A 20,832-nucleotide genomic window follows, 5' to 3' on the forward strand; every position below is an offset into this window, starting at 1 on the left:
AGGAGGAAAGAGATGAGGTAAAGGGCAATGTTCCCTCTAGGCTGCGCGCGTGCGCAATAGCGCACTGCCCGCACATTCTCAGCGCACAAGAAAATCTATCCAGCGCAATGTTCCCTCTAAGCTGCGTGTGTGCGCAATTGTGCACTACCCAGAGCTTTTCCGCGCACAAGAAAATCTAGCCAGCTCACAAAAATCAGGGCTCGAAATTGCTAATTAAGAAGCGAATTAAGTCCAAGTTACAGTGCATGAAGGTAAAAAAACAAGGGTTCCCCTGACGTTGTGTTTTAAATGCAGTATTTGGAAGTCAAGGTCGAAGTAGAACAAAGTTGAGTAAAGTCAGAGTTTTTTTGAGAACCGGCTTTTTCGGCTCGGCTCACTAAAAGAAACCGTCTCTTTCGGGTCCTAAACGGTTCACCAGGTTCTTTTTGCTTCTTTCATCCCTATATGACCAAATATTATGTAAAATTATGCACAAAATGACTTAAAGGAAGGGGGAATAGAACAAAAAAAAAATTCCAAAATGAAAAAGTAGTGGAAAGCTGAGAAAAAAGAAACAAAGGGAAGAGAAAATAGAAGGAAAAATTCAGGAAACTAGTCATGTTAGGCCCACCTAGCTTACTTGTATCATGTCTGATTCCATTTGGTCCCAGATCTGTTCGGGCCTTCGTAGCTTGTAAATAAATACTGTACTGAACTAATAAAAAATGAGTTGATTCAGTGCGATCTGTTCCCAGTGTTTCTTCCCCAAATACAAAATATAGCAAAGTGTTAAAAATATAATACGTATGTATAGGTTTTAAAAAAAAATCTTTTTAAATGCAAGTCTGTATTCAAACAAACGAATTCTAGTGCCGTCTAGAAAAGTGACGTTTTATGCAAAAAAATAGGGGTATGTAGCGAGCAGAGACGGGAGTCGTAGGCAGAGTGTCAAAAGAAGGTGCCAACGAAAGCTGCTTTAATGACATTTAAACTTGCAATAACAAAACAAAACAAGAGAGCGGCTCGAGCCGGCCGAATTAAGAGTCCCCCTAGGAACTCGCTAACTAAACAATGGTTCCGTGGGTGAATTATGTAAAACCCACTACAGGTAAACCATTTTCTCAGACGTTGATGAGGACGAATTTTACACCACTAGTGTAGTTTGATGTCAAATAAGATACATTTGAGTGCAAACCATAACGTTTAATACGGAGTTCTATTCTATTTTAGGCTGTCTCAAAAGAATCTGAATTTGTTTATCTGAACTTTTTAAATTCAAATCTGAAATCATACAAACGAGTTCTTAGTGTGGTCCAAAAAGTGACGTCACATCCGTATACAAAAAGCCCTCCCTCACAAAACGAATAGGAACATACCATTTCTCTGAGGGTTGGATGCGGACGCATTTCACGCCGAAATTAAAACACATGTTAAAAAGGTAACCAAAATTTTCATAGTTGAAAACAATTTTTAATTGTTTATGTTAATTACTTTGGATTTTTTACGGGAAAATACGACCCTCTGGTGTTCTTAAACGACTGTTTTGATAACACAACCCCGTGTCACCTAAGGTTTCGTCCATACGTACTCCAGTTCCCCTGAGGCTCCAAGGACCTTTAAATCGTCAAGATAATCTCGGGAAACAACGATTTAACTTAGTTTTAAGCAACTATTTATGATCTTCACAAAATTCAGGATACTTCAACAAGGTAAGACTGCGTTTTGTGAGCTCTATTAAGTGGTAATCATCCGGAAATAAATCATTTTTAACTGAGGTCACGTTGTCGATTGGCTTTGACCATAACCAAATAAATGTTGTTTCAAACAAATATTTGATACTTTTTTTAGCTTTTGTTCTTGTTTTTTTTTTTTTTAGATTCCAGATCACGTGTACAATGTTCTCACGCGTGTGGGAATGTCGTTTCGGTCCCAACCAATTGTTTTACATGTAAGCATGATAGACGGGTAAATGAAGCCAATGGGGTGCGTCAAGTGTTTTAAACCCCGCCTTATTCATTCCTCGCTTTGTTTACGTTGCATTGCAGCGTTTGTGGACCTCTTTGTGACACCAAAGCGACCCAGAAACGAGCCTATATGACATTTATATACTTTTAGTGTTCAAGGGGACTCGAAATCTAAGACTTTTTCTTCAACTGTTGATTTTTAAATTTAAAAAAATCACCACTATTGTTCAAACCTCATATTGTTAGAATATGATATAATGAAATTGTGAATGTGTTTAATTGCTGTTAAAAGTGTCAATAAAATGGTTCAAACCAAAAAAAACACAGAGACCACAATTAATATAAATGTTCAAATAATCCCTTATGAACCTGCAAATATCAGCCTTGTTTTCTATTTGACCGAGGTATGTTCTCTTGCAGTCAACATCATGAACCAACGTGCAAAAAAGGAAAAAAATATACACACAGTGGCAACCCCCCCTACCCCTTTTACTAGTGCTATCTTTAAACCAAAAGTGGGAGGGGTCATTCATAGCTCCAGATAGCAGGACAACCACTCCAGAAGAAAAACATGATAATACAGTATATATTTATAATGTAAGGAAAGAAAAAGTACTGCTTGTAAAAACGTGTTGATGCAAATAGTGTCCCCTGTGTCACCTAATGTCTTATCTCCATAAAAATATAGTTAAAATGTTCAAAATATATCATTGATATTATATGTAAAACAAAATACTATGAATACAAACGTGTTGATAGGTGGGAGTCTTGTTCCCAGTTTCCCTTTTATATGTGTAGTAATTTTAATGATTAATTTTTAAATTGTGTTTCTCTGTATTTGGAATGATTTCTAATCATGTATTTATCTTATTTGTGCAAAAGAAAACACACATTTTGAGGTTATTCATGCATATTACTAAATTTAGTGCTCCACAAAAAAAAAAATAAAAAAAAAATATATATATATACATATATATATATATATATATATATATAATACAATTAAAATGATAAAGAAAATGAAAATACTAAACATATTACATAAGTTCTCATATATATATATATATATATATATATATATATACAAAAAATATATATAATATATACCTTGTAAACATACAATATAAATGCCAAAACAAACACATATTATCCAAATTTGTGTTTCATGAAAATATATTATGAATATATGTTACATTATAATAAAATTAAAACCCAAATAAAATACAATAAATAAATTAAAAGAAAAAAGAAAATGAAAACCAACTATACATATAAGTCATACATATTATACAGCATAAAATGTAAATTAAATACAATTTAAAACAAAAACATTATCTATCTATCTTAATTCATAAAACATTTTCATATATATATATATATATATATATATATATATATATATATATATATATATATATAAAATACAATAGAAATAATACAATAAAATAAGAACAATACAATTCTTTAAAAAATTATATTATCTAAATTATTTGTTTACTTTGATTCTGATAATGCCATAAAAATATGTTATAGTTAAAATAAAAGTAAAACAAATTCACGTAAGGCCAAAGTATCTTCAGATACAGTAGCATGAAGTATATTTCTTTTTCCTATTGGCCCCGCCCCTCTGCCAATTTTTCAGCCCATTGCGGCCTGCCACTCAATGTCCGCCGGCCTCCTGTAACTCAATCCACCGATCGGGGAGCTGGCATTACCCTGGCAACAATTGAATACAAGCTACTGTTGAAAGTGTTTTCTTTTGAGTGTGACATGGCAACTGTTGCTACGGCGATGGACCAAGAGGTCATAAAGAAGTTAGCGGTCATAGAGCAAATGTCCGAGACGATAAACTCTCGTGATTGGCCTGCAGCTTGAAGATGCCTCTAAACAACGAGCAGCCGTCCTCCAGCGACGGCGAATCTTCGCCTCGGCGCTACCGCAGCAGCACCAGCGATACAGACTCCTCCCGCGAGAGCTTCACCAGCGAAGGCTCCAGCAAGACGTCCTCGCCGTCTTGTAAGTTCCCACTGATTTGTTTCCAGCACGAATCCCTGATCAACGTCTGCCCGTTGTGCCCTCTCCAGCCAGTCCCCCCGAGACCATCACTCTGGACGAAGTCATGGGGTCCGCCAGGGACCTCTCCAACCTCAGCTTCTTCCACGAGATTGTGGTGAACCGAGACTTCCGTCTGGAGCCGAACACGCTTCCCGATGACAGGTGGGAAAAACGTGCATTTTATTCCACAAATATCGACACCCGTCGCATGCCATGACAGGCAGTTTTGACAACAAACCGGTTCCTTGAAAAAGGAATTTGAACACACCCACATTCCACAAACACTGTCACTTAAAAGACACCATTAAATCCCCAGTGTGTATGATTCAATAATATATGATCATATTACACAACATAACTTCTTTCCTTCTCTAGCTGCTGTCATTGTTGACTACTCCTGCTCTGTTCTTCAGGGTCACTAGCTTAGCATAGCTTGAGTGATGTGATTTAGATATCTTCTGCTCTTTTGCTCATTTGTCTCTAGCAAAGGTGGCATAGACTTTCTGGACTGGTTTGCAGGCTGGGGGCGTCGTTGATGTCATGCACTTTCCGGACATTTTCAACATCTTACCTAATGTTTACTATATATGTGTACAGTAATGCTAATTGTAATTCACCCTGGTCAATCCTGGAAGGGGGATTACCACATGTGAGGTCCTTTCTCAAGGTTTCTCTTTTCTCCTCACACTGAGGTTTTTGAGTTGTTCCTTGCCCGCATGCTGGTTTAAGATCAGGTAATTGTGTAATTTTGTAATTGTAATCCTGTGCAGTCCTTTAAGACATTTTTGTGATTAAGGGCTATATAAATAAATGTGACTTGACTTGAGGTGGGTATAGTAGTGCAAAAACTGTCACTTCATTATGATATGACCCAAGTAGAAGTAAAACGTATTCATCTATGTGATTAGAAAAGTATTTGGTAAAAAAGTATTTGGTGATAAAGACTACTCAAGTACTCAGCTACTGTAGCAATATCTTATTTATTGATTATTTGTTTTTGTAACAACCATTTAATCAGATAATCAAAGTTTATCCAATCAACAATAAATTACAAGTCTGTATACTTGTCAGTTTGTTTGGGTGAGCCCTCTGTGGATTAAAACAAAAGTGGCATTTTTTAATTATGTATATTCTATATATATATATATATATATATATATATATTTGTATATAGAGGGGATTCAAGTTACGGGATCAATGTAGCCTAATGCGGAGTAAGAGTACAGTTACTTCTTCACAAACCTACTCAAGTTAAAAGAAGAGTGATTAAAAAATATTCCCAGAAGTACAAAATGTCCCAAAACGTACACAAGTGAATGTAACAGAGTACATGTACCTCGTTTCTACCCACCTCTGGTCTCTAGCCACTCATGTTAACAACTTGGGTTCAGGCTATGGCTGACTGCCAGCAGCTATAATGTTAGCCGCTGTATGTAATTGAAGTTGCTCTTGCAATCTTTTACTGGCCTTTTTTGTACCTTTGTTTCAGTATCCTGCTAAAATTAGTCACTTCCTCTATCTCTAACCAATTAGCCAAGTTATTTTTCTTTTTCTAGCTGCTCTGGGAGTATCCAACTTGCCCAACCTTTTTACAGTCTCCGAACATTGCATACCTGTCAACCTCCACTGCTCCATACCCGTACAAACTGTCGTGTTTTCCCTTACAAAATACAAAATAATCTTACACCATATTTTTTTTGATGATGCATAATGGGAAATCCCCAGGCGGCAGACGCATGCGCACAGTAGCATTAAACCACTCGGCTCGTTTGCAACGAAAAAAATGATACCGAGATAGAGGCTATCGCGGCGAACTCGTTTTACTTGATTGATTTGCCGTTTCGTGATAGTTGGTGTATACCGGATGTTACCCATAATTGACAAATTTGCGTTTTTCCGTACAGATTTTCTTGTACATTGTACACGTCTTAAAATGCATAATAAACGTACTTTGTACGGCAAAAACGTACAGGTTGACAGGTATGACATTGTCAGGAAGAGATTCAGATCTTGGTTCGCTACAGATTCATGAACCACTCCAATAAGCAAATAGAATAGACCGCGTTTGATTTCTAGTATCGTCAATATTCCCTTTTAACTCTTTGACCAATGTTGTCTGACATTAGGATTCGTTCTTTTTTTGGCTTCTCTGGGTCAATATAATGCCAGGAGAAGCAGCAAAACAAGGAAAGTATGTAAATGCGAGATTCCGCTTTCCCACATGTGTAAATCGAGCGCAAGTGTCTGTTGTCTTAGTTTTTCCGGATCGAAAAAGACCTCAAGGAAAAAGACCCGGAAACCCATGTTTGTGAATGGACATTAATCCATGTTCTCTTTTTGTGTACTTCCAGTTTATGGAAGATGGTCCGCGAGAATGTTCACAAAGCTTTCTGGGACATCCTCGAATTGGAACTCAATGAAGACCCGCCGCAGTATCAGAAAGCTATCCAACTTCTAAAGGAAATCCGAGAGGTGCAACATTAAAAGGAATCTGAAATAAATAATGAGACGCTGACAGGCAAACTTTCCTTTAGATTTTGCTCTCCTTCCTCAATCCCGGCGCAAATCGCATGCGGTCCCAAATCCAGGAGGTTCTGGACACTGACCTGATCCAGCAGCAGATGGAGAACCATGTGGTGGACATTGCAGGCCTGGCGTCCTACATCGTCGGCATCATGGGAAAGCTTTGCGCTCCTATCCGAGACAGCGAGATAGAAAAACTGAAGAAAAACACGGACAACGTGGTCTCGCTCTTCAGGTAAACGTGTCCGCCACGTTCCGGGACGGAATCCACTTTGACGATGCTTTTGTCTTCCAGGGAGATCTTCCGCGTCCTGGACCTGATGAAAGCGGACTTCGTCAACCTGACCATCCACAACATGCGGCCTGTCATGCAGAAACAGAGCGTGGACTACGAGAGGGCCACCTTCCAGAAGATTCTGGACACCACTCCTGGTGAGGACTCCCACACACACACACCAAAAGAACCTTAATTGACTCAAATCAATTGGCTTTTTTTCTCTATAAAATGAGATAAGAATAGAAAGAGTGGGATAAAGAAAGAGGGAGAGAAAAGAGGGAAATCAAGAGACTGAACAAAGAGAGGAAGATAAAGAAAAGATAGAGGGATATTAAGAGATAAAAGAGAGAGACTTAGACAGGGAAAGGAAAAAATATTGAGAGAAAACAGGGAACTACGAAATAGAGTGAAAAAAGAGATAAATAAAAAAGAGGGAGGAGAAGAGAGTGAGAAAAGAGGAAAAGGAAGAAAGAGACAGAAAAGATAAAGTAAAGGTAAGAATAAGAGAAAAACAGAGTGAAAGGAAGAAAAAGAGAGAGTGCCAAATAAGAGACAGAAAAGAGAAAGCAAAAGGGAAGAAACAGAAAAGACAGAGGGAATGGAAGATAGAGAAATGAGAGAGAGAGAGAGAGAGAGAATATATCGTTAAAGGAATAAAGAGCGAAAGGAAGAAATGAAGAACGCGAGAAAGTTAAAGTTAAGGGCTATACAAATAAAAATGACTTGACACAAAAAAGAACGTAAGAAAGAATCATTAAAAAGGAAGTGGCAAAAAAGAAGAGCATCAAAATAAAAAAGAGAAAGAAAAAACAGGTGAAAGAAAGGAAAATAGAGAAGAGAACAGAGAGGGAAGGGGTTGAAAGGAAGTAAATAAGACAGGCGGGAAAATTAGGAAAGAGAAAAAACAAAAACAAAGAGCCCCTTCTTAAGCGGCATCCTGTATTGTCCTTCTCAGGTGCTCTGGACAAAACAAGCGCTTGGATCCAAATGACCTACGAAGAACTCCTGGCGACAATGCCCAAAAATTTGGGGAAAGGACAGCCGCCATCACCTGGACCCTTCCAAGTCCTCAACACCGCTTTCCTACACATCCTGTTGTGGGACTATTCTAAAAGCACACTCCCTGAGGTCAGTAGTTTTTAAAACAAATCCAGAAAGTGTTTTTTTTCACAGTTTACTTCTCTAGCCACTTCCACGAGCCACGTGACTGCAGGCTGTGGCTCGCCATTAGTCGCTTTTATTGTCAACTGTATTGTATTGTTCTGTGATTCAGACATGTAGTGCTTTCCATCTTAATTTTTTCCCACCGTTTCTTTCTCTAGCCATTCACGTTTTCCACTTGGCTACAGGCTGTGGCTTGCCGTTAGCCGTTATTATTAATAGTATCGTAAATTAGTCTGAAGTTCCGTGGCATAAGCAAATAGGTCTTGTCATCTTAAATTCCTTTTCAGTGTTTCCTTCTCTAGCCACTCATGTTAGCCATACAGGCTACGGTTTGCGCTAGCCGCAATTATTGTTAGCTGTTTTGTATAGTCTGGAATAAGTCCATGATTCAAGCTAAAAAAACTGATTCCTATCTAGCCACTCGCGTTGACCACTTCAGCTGATGTGCACAACTCAACTCCATTCGAAGCTACAATAACTACTAGTGGTGAAATGTTAATCTCATGATTCAGGAATCTAGCGCTTGTCATCTTCTTTCCATTTGTTTCCTTCTCTAGCCACTTATGTTTGTCACTTGGCTGCATATTGTTAACTGTATTGTACACTATTAAATGGTTCCATGATTTAGGCTTGTCATCTAACAGAAAAGGTCAACTTGTTTCCTTTCTAGCCACTCATGTTAGCCACTTCAGCTTACGTACACAACTCTTCGCCATTCCAAGCTACAACGAATTCTCACTGTTTAATATTGGTTTCATGATTTAGGCATCTAGCGCTTGTCATCTTTTTCTTCCACTGCTTCCTTCTTTAGCCACCCACGTTAGCCATGTCCCTGTAGGCTGTGGCTCACAGCCATTATTATTGTTTACTGTATTGTATTGTGTAACTCTGTGAATCAGGCATCTAGCGCTTGTCATCTTATTTTTGCCCCCATATTTCCTTTCTCTAGCCGCTCACGTTAGTCACTTGGTTGCAGGCTGTGGCTCACTTCTAGTCATCATTATTGTTTACTGTATTGTATACTATTGTATAGATTTGTGATTCAGGCGGCTAGTGCTTCTCATCTTAAATAATGTTTCATTATTTCCTTCTCGAGCCACTTGGCTGCAGGCCATGGCTTGCAAAACCCCCCTATTGTTGTTGTCAGGAGTTTTATACGATATTGAATAGTTAATTCCCTGATTCAGGCTTGTCATCTTAAAAAAACAATTTCCACTATTTTTCTTTCTATCCACTCATGTTAGGCACATGGCACCCAACCATACTCTAAAGCTACGACGACATCTAGTGTTGAAATATTACACACTGTCCCTTTAGGATGAAATGTTTGTTCCCATTTCAGACCTGGATGACAGACGAGGTGCGTCTGCGGGAAGTGCAAGAGCAGCTGCAGCGCTGGCAGATGGTCAATGCCGTCTTACTCATTGTTAACAGCACGGTGGGCGGGCCCGTCCAGGACGTGGCCGCCCTTTCCGAGCGCCTCAAGAGGATGACCGCCGTTCTGCTCGACCACAACTCGTAAGTACAGGGCTACAATGACAGAAGGGGGAGGAATAAGTAACTCAACCATCACATTATTGTGGTCTCGCTGGCAGCACTGAGTTTAACCAAACGCTTGTATGAGGAAAATTGGTTTTAATAATTGAAACAATATTGCTTTTTGAGTCTCCATAGCTAGAGTGTTACTTATTCTTCATCCTTCAATCATTGTCAACATTCTATCCTCGTTAAAATATGGAAACCTATAAATATTTGGGTTTTTTAGTTCAAACAGATACTATTTTCTCTTACGTGTGAATTTGACAAAGATCCAATCAATCACAGAGAGTTAAGTTACTTATTCCTAGCCCATGTGTCATTGTTTTCATCCTATCCTCATGGAAATATGGAAACCTATGTGTAGGTGCTTTTAGTCTAAGCAGACACTGTCCTTTTTATCCGTGTGATTTTGACTGACATCAGATCACGTTTGATGGTGATTTTAGAGGGGGGAATAAATAACTGAACCCTTCTGTCATTGTTTACATGCTATCCTCATTAAAATATGGAAACCCTTAAATATTTGGGTGTTTTAATTCAGCAAACACAATTTTTTCATCTGTGTGAATTTGACAAAGATCCGATCAATCACAGAGAGTTAAGTTACTTATATTAAATGTACTAATTTACTCATTCCTCCCCTTATGCATAGGTGGATTCAAGGAAGCAGACGGTTCTTAACGTTTTTTTGTTTTTTTTTCTTGACGTTTCAAGCCCACGTTTATTTATTTTAGCCTGCAGGAGGCGTTAGCGGGCATAAGCGTTAAGATTTGTGGCGAGCTGAACAAGTCGCTAGCGGAGAGGGGCTATTCCACGCTAAGCCCCGCCCTGGAGTCCACCCTGACGGGCCAGATCTCTAGCCTCGCCCATCGGGACAACCCCGTCCGCACTTTAGTCGGTAGGTTCCCGACGCTTCCTTAGCGTAATAGCGTGCTAACGCATCTTCCCGCAGAGGACCGTGTGCAGCACTACTTCATGACTCTCATCTGCGACCCAAAACCGCAATCCAGACTGGAAACGACGCCCGCCGGTCTGGCTGCCATCCACTCGGAGTTGGTGGCGCTAGCGAGCAGGTTCCTCTCCCTGGTCAGCTACAACAAAGCCGTATATGGACCTTTTTATGCCGACATCATCAGGAAGTTGATGTTTGACCACGGCACAGCGGCGGCCCCGTCGACACCAACTCGCCCCCCTGAGGACCACGTCACCACCAAATGATTTTTTTTTACCCCAAAAACTGAACTTTTACCTAAAACATTTACCATAGACACATTTACAGTGAAGGGGGAAGAATAAATAACAAATATGAAAAGTTATATGATCCTGCAATGTGGTGCAAAAGTCTATATTGAAAAACCTTTAATGCAGATAAATGAAAATTGATGTAGAAATTGACAAAATCTGTAAGCTTTTGTCAAAAAGGCCAAAAACCTGTCAAAATGATCTTTTTTTTTTTGCTAAAATTTTATGCATTTGTGGCATTTCTAAAATTCCTGAAAAAATATGTTTTAGGGGAATTAACCTGTCAAGAATAGTTAGCTTTGATTGCTTTGTGACCCTGTCATAAAACTGTCAAAAAATAGGATTCATTGATGCATTCATTGCCTTTCTAAAGTTCCTAGTCATAAACCTGTCAATATCAGAAGATATTAATTCATTTAAGACCATGTTTCCGTTGTTTCTATAACCCTCCTGCCTGGCATAATATCTTCAGAATGGAGAAAAAAAACGAGTTGAAAACTCTAAATCCAATAAATTCACATTGGGAGTGATATTAAAATGCAGCTTTTCCTTAAAAAAGTCATAAACCTGTCAATACCACCTGATTTTTATCGTGATTAATGTCTGCATTTCTATGCATTTGTGTTATTTCCAAAGTTGCTGAAAAAATGGTTTAGGGGAATAAAACTGTTGAGTTAAGCAAACTTGGATTGTTTTGTGACCCTGTCATAAAACTGTCATAACAGGAAAGAATAATGCATGACTGTATTCATGAAATCCCTAACCATCCCTGTCCCAAAAACGTTTTTGTCAGGTCATAAACCCTTTAAGATCAGCAGACCAACGTAAAAAACTATTACAATGCCGCTTTTGTCAAAAGGGTCATCTTAACAAGATCATCGTTTTTTTATGATTTATGCCTGCAATTCTGCGCATTTGTGCATTTTTAAAAATGTCATTCTGTTGTCTCATAGCGGCTGGGTAGTTAGCGTGCAGCCCCACATGAAGAGGTCCAGGGTTCAATTCCAGCTACCGCAGCCTCCCCATGCGGCGTTTCCGGATACTCCGGTTTTCTCCCACATTCCAAAAACCTATCAGGTTAATTGGCCGGTCCAAATTATCCCTAGGTCAAGTCAATTTATTTCTATAGCCCTTAATCACAAAGAGTCTCAAAGGGCTTCACAGGTTATTACACAGACTATTTTTTAAGACTATTATTACACCATCCCCTAATGCGAATGAGCAAGTGAATTGTCTGTCTCTTTGTGCCCGAAGATAGCTCGGTTGGAATCCAGCTCCCCGGGACCCTAGTGTGAATAAGTGGCGGAAAATGGATGTATGTTTTACCTTACCTCCTGGCATAAAATTGTCAGAAGAATATTCAAATAATGGTGGGTTTATAACCTCTTATCAATGAAAAAAATAATTTATGACAGTAGATTGTATTCCGAAAGCATTTAACGAATACCGGTACATATCACATGAATTCTGCTAAATAAAACTCAATATGAATTGAGAAATTATCTCAATGTAGCTTTAGTCAAGAGTTACAAAACTAACAAAATCTGGGGACTTTTTGGTTTTTACAACTGCTCGGATTCAACACCTTAAACCAAGGGTGTTTTTTTTTAATACAACTGTGGTTTATGAACACAATTATACTCATGACTACATTCATAAATCATATTTTCTAACAGTTACAGAAATCAAAAAGGTCACAAACTTGTCAAGATCAGCAGGTTTTTTTTTAGTTTTATGTCCCCCACATGTCATCAAATTTCCCAAAAGGTCAACAACATTTTATTTATTAAACACATGCCCGTCATTTCCAAAATTCCTGTTTTGAGGTCATAAACCTGTCAATACCAACTGATTTGACCCTCAATTTTATTATTTTATAACCCCCACACTGTCATAAAACGGTTGATTTATGAATGACTACAATTGTACTCATATTAAAAGTCAAATAGCTATTTTCTTAATTCATTTGTATTAATCAACCGGAATACATAAAGGAATTTCAGTAAGGCAATAACCAAAGTCATAAATATTCGTTTCCATTACTATTTTGCATACACTTAACAGGTTTTGAATAATCATTAAGAAATTTCAGGAATATAATGTTTCTCTCGATCTCTAAAAAAGGCTGCTATAAGTTAAAAGTGTTAAAAAAACAATAGGGATTTAAAAATATATTTGTATGCATGAGTTTATGTTTTTGTTTACGCTAGAGTTACTCAGTTTGTTATCATTTTTGTGTGATTTGTTAGTGTATTTTCTGGAGGATTAACAGAACAAATTATGACATTGTTATTCTCCTATTTAGTAAATAAAAACTTAATGTATATTTTAAAATGTGTTGTTTGCGTTAGGAATTTACAAGTAAATCGTATTGTCTGCCAGTAATTAAAAATGATAACGTTTTTATAATCTATTTACTCGTCTTTAATGATGTCCCCAGTCTGCCCAGTTACAAAGTGGCAAACAAATTACGTCATGCGTCGGCACACTATTGGTCATTCAGGTTGTCAACACGGAAGTCTTTGACGGAAGAAGGGTTTGAGATTTCTGTGGACTGCTCACTTTTTACACTTATATCCTTACTTAAATTATAATATTACTCACCTTAGTAAATATCCCTTCTAAATAAAAATAAATCGCACGTAACTTTAGCACTTACTTTTAAAAAGAAGGCAAACGTCAAAAGTCACATGGTCTTAGCTCGGATCACTATTGGCCACTTCTAGTTGTTATGTTGTCAAGCAGGAAGTCGCCAAAAGTGGGAAGGTGTGAAGCTTGGTAAACACGTTGGATTTACTCACTTTTTATATTTATATTCTGACGTTATATTATACCAATAATCATTTCAAAAAATATCCTCCCTTTTACCTATAAGAAGATTACTGTAAGTATCCCTAAGCGCTTACTTTCTTTGTTTCTCAAGACTTCAACATGTCTCGGCATGTCGTGAGACTTTCGCTTCTCCGATTTTGAATTCATTAGTTGCCCTGTTAAAATATATTTCTCATGCATTTTCTTCAAATTTATTTTCAATTGTTTTCGGACACCCAAGCACTAGTTACTAATTATTTGTGTTGTATGTTTTATTTATTAATAGAAGTTTTGATTCGAACTTGAAATTAGCATATTCGATTTTTAAACCTTGACTCCAGATGATATGACGCTCTCCAAACGGAAAATGATGTATTCCAAACAAACAAATGAAAATGATATGTATTTAAATTAATATACATAATACAACATACATTATTTAGTTAAATACTCATTATATTTCTATTTGATCTATTATCTATAAAATAAATAAATCATGACAAAATTAACGCGGGGAAAAATAAGTAATTCACTATCTTCTTTTCCACGTTAAAAAAAAACACTTGAATTGTGTTCATTTAACCCCTTGTAGTTCCTAGACGCATCTAAGGTAAATAGAAAGTTGTCCTTGAACCATTCGGAAAATATGGACGGTTTTGGTCTCTTTTGAAAAGTAAGACTAAAAACCTTTTTAGATATTTCGAAAGAGTTGCAAATGTGCTACTTCTCTTTCCAGTAGTCAATCAATGACTTGCACACTTGTGCGTAATAATGGTGCATGAAAATGGATTCCCAGTTGCATTGGCGCATGTATAATTTTTGGCTCTAATTTGAATATACACAAAGAAAAAACTTTTACATTTATGTTGTGAATTTCATTGGTTAACCAATGTGTCAATCATCATTTAATTTGGTTACTACTGTCTAAAGATATTTAAAGCTAAATAAGGTGATCTTGTTTTTATCAATACAGGCCCACAAGATAAGATCTTGGGCCCACACCTAAACTCGGACAGAATTTCGGGCATAAAATCTCAATCACTAAATCGGGCCGTGTAGGGCCTCTCTTTCTCGCTGTTTTTTTTTTTTTTTTTTTTTTTTTTTTTTTTATCCTTTCGTGGAGAACCTGCACAGCATGCCCTTACTTTTACTCAAGTAATTATTTTAAAGACTACTTCTCACTTTTTGAGTCAAGTGATAAAATTCTGAAGTAACTGTACTTCTAATTGAGTAACAAAGTTCGCTGCTGCACCTCAGCGCCACATGTACTTTGGCGCCAGAGTGCACACTTTGGGGTCAAATTGTGCTATTCAACGCTATACTTTTGGGCCATGTGTCCTTCGGGGCCGAAGTGCACACTCTTTGAGGGACCGAGCCCGAAGTAAACCAGAAGCTGCACCTTGGCACTGCATTTTGGTGCAGTGCTCACTTCTGCTGAAGAAGGCACTTTGGTGCCGAAGCGCACACTTCAGAGCCAAATACACATGGTGCAGAAATGCAGCTTCAGGTTTTTTTGGGGGGCTGGTCCCACAATCAAGTTACTATAAGACGCACCAGGTTATAGGGCGCACCCCGAAAAAATAGTTTTTGGTCCTATTTTTGACATAAATAAGGCCCACCTGATTATAAGGCGCTACAACGGGAACGTCGACAAAACAGTCAGATAGTTCAGTCAAACTTATTACCCCCTTAACATTCCGAAAGCTTGCAAAGACGTGTCGAGAACACGTGCGGATGCGGTGTCCGTACGATGTCACTCAAATGCATCGTTCCATCATTCGGAAGGTTAAAGTCTTGGGATTCAAGAAATGCCAACCATTCCTTAGTTTCTATTTTCTTTTTCGCTCGCAACTTTACTGTGCATATGACAATAAACACTTGGAATTGAGTTTAATTTAAAAATAGACACTCCATTCCATCCATTATCTGCACTGCTTATCACAGAAACATCGAGTTCAGTCTGAAACAAGATACAGGGATAATATATAACCGGAGTAGCTGACCGAAGGCGTGTTGATAATAATGTGCAGCCAATGTCCTCTTATATCCGTGAATGTAGTAAATCCAGGAGAATAAAATATTTACAAATATAGTATAGTTAAAAAATGCTTTCTGTATGCCGTCAACCACGTGCTCTACACATTCATCTTTTTTGGCCAATTGCAGGCTTTGTTTTCCCGTTTAAGCCAATGCCAGCCTGTAAATGATTAAAAGGATCCGCCCCTTGACCTCCGAATAACTTTAGCCAATAGTGATCGATTCAACTGATGATTGACACATCTTTTTTGGCCAGTTGCAGGCTTTGTTTGGCCGTTCAAGCCAATGCCAGCCTGTAAATAATAATAATAATAATAATTTCCTTGTATTGTCATTCTGTGTAACAATGTACACAGAACGAAATGTCGATTACACCTGACCCGTTGTAGCGAGCCGATGCAGCCGCTGCCAACAGAGGGCGCCGCCAACCACTTTTTAAGTCTTAGGTATGACTCGGCCGAGGCGCGAACTAGCGACTAAATGATAAAAAGGATCCGCCCCTTGACCTCCGAATAACTTTAGCCAATATTGATCGATTCAACTGATGATTGGCACATCTTTTTTGGCCAATTGCAGGCTTTGTTTTGCCGTTTAAGCCAATGCCAGCCTGTAAATGGTTTATTGGATCCGCCCCTTGACCTCCAAATAACGTTAGCCAATAGTGATCGATTCAACTGATGATTGACACATCTTTTTTGGCCAATTGCAGGCTTTGTTTTGCCGTTCAAGCCAATGCCAGCCTGTAAATGATAAAAAGGATCCGCCCCTTGACCTCTGAATAACTTTAGCCAATAGTGATCGATTCAAATGATGATTGACACATTGGTTAGCCAATGAAATGCCGGTAAATAAATCCCAGCATACACCGCGGACTACTCGGCGTTCGGGGGAAAATATAGTCGGCGGTTGCAAGTTAGTTGGAAGACTTTGCGACTTAATGTTGATCCATAAATAAGGCGCACTGTATTATAAGGCGCATGGTCAGCTTTTGAAAAAAATAAAGGCTTTTAGGTGCGCCTTATAGTGCGGAAAATACGGTAATCAGTTAGGTTTGGGCGGTTCGGGTTTTTGTACCTGCGGGTCGAGTCAGGTCAGGCTGGGTTTTTTTAAGATCCGATCTTAGCTCTATTATAGGCTAATGTGGGCTCCGGACCATAAAAGAAAGCTTGCTGTTGGCCAAGAGTGGTGTCAAACAACAGGTCAGAGTCTATCGTCCATATTGGGAATAATTTTACAAATGAGTTCATTTGTAAACAGAAATTATGTAATGAAACAAACGGATTACGTCAAGGAACATCCAATGAAGCAGAAATGCTTTTAGGCTTACTTTTTTTATTTCTCTGTAAATATTTTACTCGGTGGGATTCACTGGACTGTCCTGGAAGTAACCATTAAGTAATTGATGAATTATATAAAATTCATCTCCTCAGCTGCACCGCTTATCCTCAGTAGGGTCGCAGAGGTGCTGGAGCCCTTTCGAGCAATTATCAGGCAGTGAGCAGGGGACACCCTGAACTGGTTGCCAGCCAGCCAGGGACAATTTGGACTGGCCAATCCACCTGAAATGGATGTCTTTGGAATATGGGAGGAAACCGGAGTGCCCGGAGGAAACCCACGCAAGCACGGGGTGAACATACAAACTCTGCACAGGAAGTCCGCTAGCTGGATTTGAACCCACACAGGACGTTCCCAAGACCTTAGAACTGTGCCGCACACGCGCTAACCACTGCGCCGCCGTGCTGCCCTTAATATAAAATTATCATAATCAATTAATAAGACTTGAACCCAGATGATTTGACCATCTCCAAACACCGCTATCAGGAATAGTCAATTCGGGATAATGGATCGTGGCCTTAACAGTGCAGGTTATTTTAGGCGGATAAAATTGGAGAGAGGAGCCTCCACGCATGACACAAATTTGCTCCCAACCCTTTCTCTCGCCAATAGTTGACTGGGGATAATGTATTGTGGCCAAAACAGTGCAGTTCATTTTAGGAGAGACACAATGTATGTTCTCCCCGTGCTTGCGTGAGTTTCCTCCGGGAACTCTGGTTTCCTCCCACATTCCAAAAACATGCATTTCAGGTGAATTGGCCGGTCCAAATTGTCCCTAGGTGTGAATGAGCGAGTGAGTTGTCTGTCCCTGTGTGCCCTGCGATTGGCTGGCAACCAGTTCAAGGTGTCCCCTGCCCACTGCCCGATGATTGCTGGGATGGGCTCCAGCACCCCCGCGACCCTACTGAGGATAAGCGGTGTAGCTAATGAGATGAAACAATGGCAATGCTTCAGCGGCCATAATTAAAAAATAAAATATAGTGCTCTGCTGGCACCTGCTCTAATCCAGTGTTTTTCAACCTAAATTTGAGCCAGGACATGTTTTTTACACTGGAAAAACTTTGCGGAACACCACTCACCAAAAATGTTACAAAATTACACTGAACAGTACGTTTAATTACAATATAATTTATAATACCCCCAGTTTTTATAGTACAGACACTTGTCAATGACATAATATTTGCAGGAAATGATTTATAAATGTTTTATAAAATTTTAAAAAGTGACATTGGATAATTTCTCACGGCATACTAGTGTGTCGCGGCACAGTGGTTAAAAATAATTTTAATCAATACTCGATCGCAGTCACAACACGTCACGTCATGTTTATTTGTGACGCCCTTAATCACAAGGAGTCTCAAAGGGCTGCTCAGACCACAGATAATTGCAAACTACAGACTATTATTACACCTATTATTATTGTTGTTGTTGTTGTTATTATTATTATTACCTGATCTAAAACCTACATGAGGGCAAGGAAAAACTCAAAAACCCAAACCGTGCATTTCATTTTAGGCGGGCCAGAACATCACACCTCTGGTCAAAAAAAGAAATAATGTTTACCGTATTTATTCGTATATAATGCTCTCTCGTGCAAATGTATGCTCGTTTATAACGCACAACCTTATTTTTTTATTAAAAATCCACATAGAGTATTGTTAAACTTTTTCTCAGCTCAGCCTAAGCAGTGTAAATGACAAACATTATTTGATTCGTGCGGCCATGATTCAAATCATTTATTGACAACGCAAACTATGAACACAATACCAATATAACATTTACAGTGTATTTGTATAATGTCCTTTAAAGTCCGATTCATCATCAGATAAAACAAAGTTTTGTTTTTCGTTGTTGGCCTTTTTTAGTTCATTTCTTTCAGGTTGACTCTCTGTTTTCTACATTCTCAAACATTTGTCTCTGGTACCATGACTAAAAATAATGTGATGATGAAATGAAATGTCATTATATTTTGTATGTCATCTACATCACTGGTAGCCTAGGGGTTAGAATTTGGCACTCTCATTGCCATGATCCGGGTTCAAATCCTTCAGTTTTGTGAAATTTTTGACTAAATAAGCAATGTACGTTAAGGGTTGTATACCAAACTTAAAATTATTTTTTGTTAACAAAAAACAAAAAATGGCCGTTATATACGGATACATATTGTATTTTAGTATTTAATTGAAAAGATGAAGAAATAGATATTTTAATTGAAGTTGTGAACGAATGTCAGTGCTTCTTATCGTTTTAGGTCCAAAACTGGTCTCCAAAAAGATTTAAATGGTTTGTGTGGCACAAAAGTGCCTTTTTTTTGCATGTGGGGCGATGGCGCTAAACGAAGGCGCGCGGAGCAGACTGCTTCGCCTCCGCCACCACCTGGAGCAAGACATCAAACCCCCCTACCTGATGGATCACATGATCAGCGACGAGGTGCTGACCAGCGAGGAGGAGGAGAGGATCAGTGCTCAGGTTGGTGGCATTCTTAAGTGACAGTGTGTCATATATAGTGACTCTACTGGTGTAGAATACCTCATTGGTTTAAGACAAACACTTTTGAATCAAATAATAAGCAAAAATGCATGTACTAGTTCATAAGTGTGATCTTATTTTTTCCCACTTTTTTAAACTTTAGCCACTCATATTAGACACTTGGCTGGTGTGTATGGCTAATCGCTATTGCTATTGTCAGCTGCTGTTAATGCAGGTGGATGTCACTGAGTCCTGTCACTCAGGCATCTTACACTTATGTTAGCCACTTTGCTGCATGCAATGACTTATTGCCATTGTTAGCTGTTCAGTGTAAATCACCTGCCTTTCACAGCTACTCATGCAAAAGCAAATGTCGTGAGTTCTGTGATCCAGCAATCTGGGACTTTTTCCTTCTCTACCCGCCCGTGTTAGCCACCTAACCACTGCTAATATTATTGTAACCTGCTCCAGCATCGTTATTCAGTGTCACTCGCCTTCCACAGCTGAGCCCTGCATGTGATGGTCAATGAGTCCAATGAGTTTTTGCTTGTTTCCTTCTCTAGGCACTCATGTTAGCCGCTTGGTTGCAGGCTATGGCTCACTAATGCTGCTTTTGTTAGCAGATCCAGCATTATCTTTCAGTGTCACACAATTTCCACGGCTTAACCTGGCATGTAATGGTCGCTGAGTCCCATGATTCTTTTTTTCCTTCTCTAGCCACTCAAGTTAGCCTCTTGGTTGCAGGGTTTGTATCACCTATAATAGCTATTGTTATTTGTAAGTGCTCTGTGTAGTTAAATATTTTTCTTGCAATCTTTCAATGGCCCTTTTAGTAGCTATCTCCGACCAACTTCAGCCATTGGCCTTTTCAGCCACTCAGGGTATAAAATGTCAGTAGCTTTTAGAGATTTGCCAAATGGTATCCTTCAGGCTTCTGTAGTGTGTCTTCTTCCAAGGTTTCTTTTTCATTTAAGCTAAAACAACCTCATGTAGTCAATTCTTAAACACTGTCACTTTAAGAGACTAAAACATGCTGATTTTGTGTCTTTGTAAAGCCAAGCAGGAGAGAGCAGGCATCCGCACTACTGGAACTCTTGCTCATGAAGGACAATGATGCTTTCCTCTCGTTTTATAACGCTCTGGTCAAGGAGGCCTACTACGACTTAGCCGCTTTACTCCAAGTCAAGAGTTCTGACGGCGCCGTCCAATCACTTTTGAGCGCTGGGGGCGTCCCTCAGAGGCCCGTGGTTTTCGTCAGCCGTCCTGAGTTGGTCAACCAGATCCGGGATAAGCTCTACCACCTGGGAAAAGAGCCGGGATGGCTGACCGTCTTCGGGATGGCCGGTTCTGGGAAGTCCGTGCTGGCAGCAGAAGCCGTTCGAGACCAGAGACTCATCGAAGGTGATTGGTCTCTTCATTTTGTTTTTTTTGTCCCCA

General features: G+C 39.0%; 2 protein-coding genes across 3 annotated transcripts in view; both read left to right on the top strand.

Moving 5' to 3' along the window:
* The first annotated feature begins 1,318 nt into the window (after nt 1-1,318).
* tcp11l2 (t-complex 11, testis-specific-like 2) lies at nt 1,319-11,426 on the top strand. The gene is made up of 11 exons (XM_088348148.1): nt 1,319-1,417; nt 1,551-1,688; nt 3,814-3,959; nt 4,028-4,160; nt 6,350-6,470; nt 6,533-6,756; nt 6,817-6,953; nt 7,754-7,926; nt 9,305-9,480; nt 10,236-10,399; nt 10,454-11,426. Exons 3-11 carry the CDS (start codon nt 3,821-3,823, stop codon nt 10,717-10,719), a joined length of 1,533 nt encoding a protein of 510 aa, XP_088204274.1. The 5' UTR covers nt 1,319-1,417; nt 1,551-1,688; nt 3,814-3,820; the 3' UTR covers nt 10,720-11,426.
* Nucleotides 11,427-13,295: 1,869 nt separating this feature from the next.
* Nucleotides 13,296-20,832, top strand: part of apaf1 (apoptotic peptidase activating factor 1) — a 46,661-nt gene continuing 39,124 nt past the window's right edge. The window contains exons 1-3 of one of the 2 annotated variants that reach the window (XM_088346928.1): nt 13,296-13,521; nt 19,228-19,395; nt 20,451-20,796. In XM_088346928.1, coding sequence (XP_088203054.1) covers nt 19,252-19,395; nt 20,451-20,796 — 490 coding nt within the window. In that variant the 5' untranslated portion in view covers nt 13,296-13,521; nt 19,228-19,251. Of the gene's footprint in view, nt 13,628-19,227; nt 19,396-20,450; nt 20,797-20,832 lie in introns of both variants that reach the window. The other variant, XM_088346927.1, reaches the window with a different exon arrangement.

The sequence above is a fragment of the Urocampus carinirostris genome, chromosome 11 (genome assembly GCF_059441175.1).
Source record: "Urocampus carinirostris isolate Australia breed hairy pipefish chromosome 11, RoL_Ucar_1.0, whole genome shotgun sequence".
In the NCBI taxonomy this organism is placed as follows: Eukaryota; Metazoa; Chordata; class Actinopteri; order Syngnathiformes; family Syngnathidae; genus Urocampus; species Urocampus carinirostris.